Genomic DNA, 1,976 nt, shown 5'->3' with positions numbered 1-1,976 from the left:
AGGAGGAGTTACCTCTGGAGGAGAGACAGAAAAGAGAACTCGGGCTGGAAGGCAAGGCTCGTCTCTTAAAGGGACAGGACAACTCAGTAACAGGTCATAACAGGTAGGAATTACCTGTATTTGGGGCTTTCAGAAGTTTTCCAGAATTTGGTGATCCTTGGAAAGAATCATTCATTATTAAGTATTTTCTACTGCAGTAACCTTGGAATCAGTTGCTAGAGAATTACAGTTTTGGAAGAGTCATGTCCCTTGTATTTTTACGTTTCTTGTATTTGTAAATTGACGGTTCACTTCTGTTTGGACGGATGTTGTGATGTTTTTGTAGGTTGTCAACTGGTTCTGGAATCATCTAAAAGACAAGCTACTGGGCATGCTTGCGAATGATTTTATTTGTGTTTTTTAGATGTATTTATCTTATTTATGCGTATGGCATTTTGCCTGAATGTATGTATACCTGGTGTTTGAGGAGGCAAAAGAAGGCATCAGATCCTCTGGAGAATGGAGTGTTGGATGGTTGTGAGCCACCATGTGAGTGGGAACCACCTTTCCAGCCCTATTAATGGTTTCCTTGATCAGACTGTTTGAAATAGGCAAACGCATCCAGATGTCCACTTGCACATTCCACTTGCAGCTCAGATAAAGATGATGAATGAGGGAAACTTTGCTTTGCCTGCGTGTTTTCACTATCTCTGAGAGGTTCATCAGCTACTCTGTCGCTACAGCTGCTGCATTTGCTGCATTCCCATGCTGACTTTAGACATTTGGGTCTTCAGCACCAGATAGAGACCGCTGAGATAACCAGCCTCCTGACTGAGCAGCTGGTTTTTTTTTTTTTTAATTTTACTGTTTATTATTTATTCGCAACCTTGGAAAGAGGCAGTTTCATCAGACCTCACGCAAGGCAGGGATCCAGGAATATCTCATTAGTCCGCGAAGGATTTATCAAAGTAAAAACCACACACCAGAACTAGGCCAACACTGGCCACAGCCTAATCAGTCACACTGCCTGGAAACAGGCTTCACTCCCAACATTTTCCGTTCCAGGGCCTTCATGGCTTCCTCCAGGTGGAGCATTCCTCTCTCCTGGCGTAGGCGGTACCTCTCAGCCATGGACTGAAGCATCCATTTGGCCCGAAGCTTGTGGTTGTAAGAGCCATAAACTAAGATCTCGGTGAGTTCAGAAGACTCCAGGGTCTTCAGTTCGAACATAGCCTGGCTCACCTTCTCGAAGTGAGGGATTCGAGAGCGTGTGCACCAAACAGAAATTTTAACACCAGTGTCTGGACTTGGAATACTTCTGGATCTTTCAGGTCTTCAGGAATTTTCACCCATGGTGGGATATCTTTACGGGTCGGGAAAGTTCCCATCTCAGTTCCTCCTCCGCAAGCAACTAGTTTGCAGCTAAGATTAGTTCAGGATTAACCTTGTTGCCCACAACCCCTAGTAGCACCTGTTGCAGCTGGGTTTTTGACCTCTCTATTATAAGACAGCCATTGTTGGAGTACCCAGACAATATCATGTAGGCCAATCTAATAAATTCCCTTTATGCTAAATTCATTGTATCGATTCTGTTCATCCAGAGAATCCTGACTGTTACAGATACTGTTTATACTTTTGTGTTTCCAGTTCCTCTGTTACTTCTTTGGTAGTAATTAAGATAGCTTGGTTCAGTGTGTTCCATACTTAGAGTTCAACTTTTCTGTCAGTTTGACAAGAGTGGGGTACTTCTAGTAGATCAGGTATGTGTGTTGTAGAGTCTGAGTATGCCTTCTGTGATTACTAATATCTTTTTAAAACCATTGACATTTATTTATTTGTGTGTATATTATGTGTACACATATGCATGTGTGCTCCCCTACCCTACCATGTGAATAGAGATCAGAATAGCTTGCATTCTTTATTGGTTCTCTCTTCCATCCTAGGCATGGAACTCAAGTCATCAGGCTGGGCAGCAAGTGTCTTTCCCTACTGAGTTA

The 1,976-nt window shown here is 42.9% G+C and overlaps 1 protein-coding gene across 1 annotated transcript; it reads right to left on the bottom strand.

The window, feature by feature from the left end:
* Positions 1-993: 993 nt before the first annotated feature.
* LOC119826081 (developmental pluripotency-associated protein 5A-like) lies at positions 994-1,367 on the bottom strand. Its single transcript, XM_038347105.1, is given in 2 exon segments — positions 994-1,247; positions 1,250-1,367. Coding segments are annotated over 2 exon segments (372 nt in total).
* Between the last annotated feature and the right edge of the window lie 609 nt (positions 1,368-1,976).

Source organism: Arvicola amphibius, chromosome 11, assembly GCF_903992535.2.
Source record: "Arvicola amphibius chromosome 11, mArvAmp1.2, whole genome shotgun sequence".
In the NCBI taxonomy this organism is placed as follows: Eukaryota; Metazoa; Chordata; class Mammalia; order Rodentia; family Cricetidae; genus Arvicola; species Arvicola amphibius.
The sequence above is the reverse complement of the archived record's forward strand: the minus strand, read 5'-3'. Positions and strand labels throughout refer to the sequence as shown.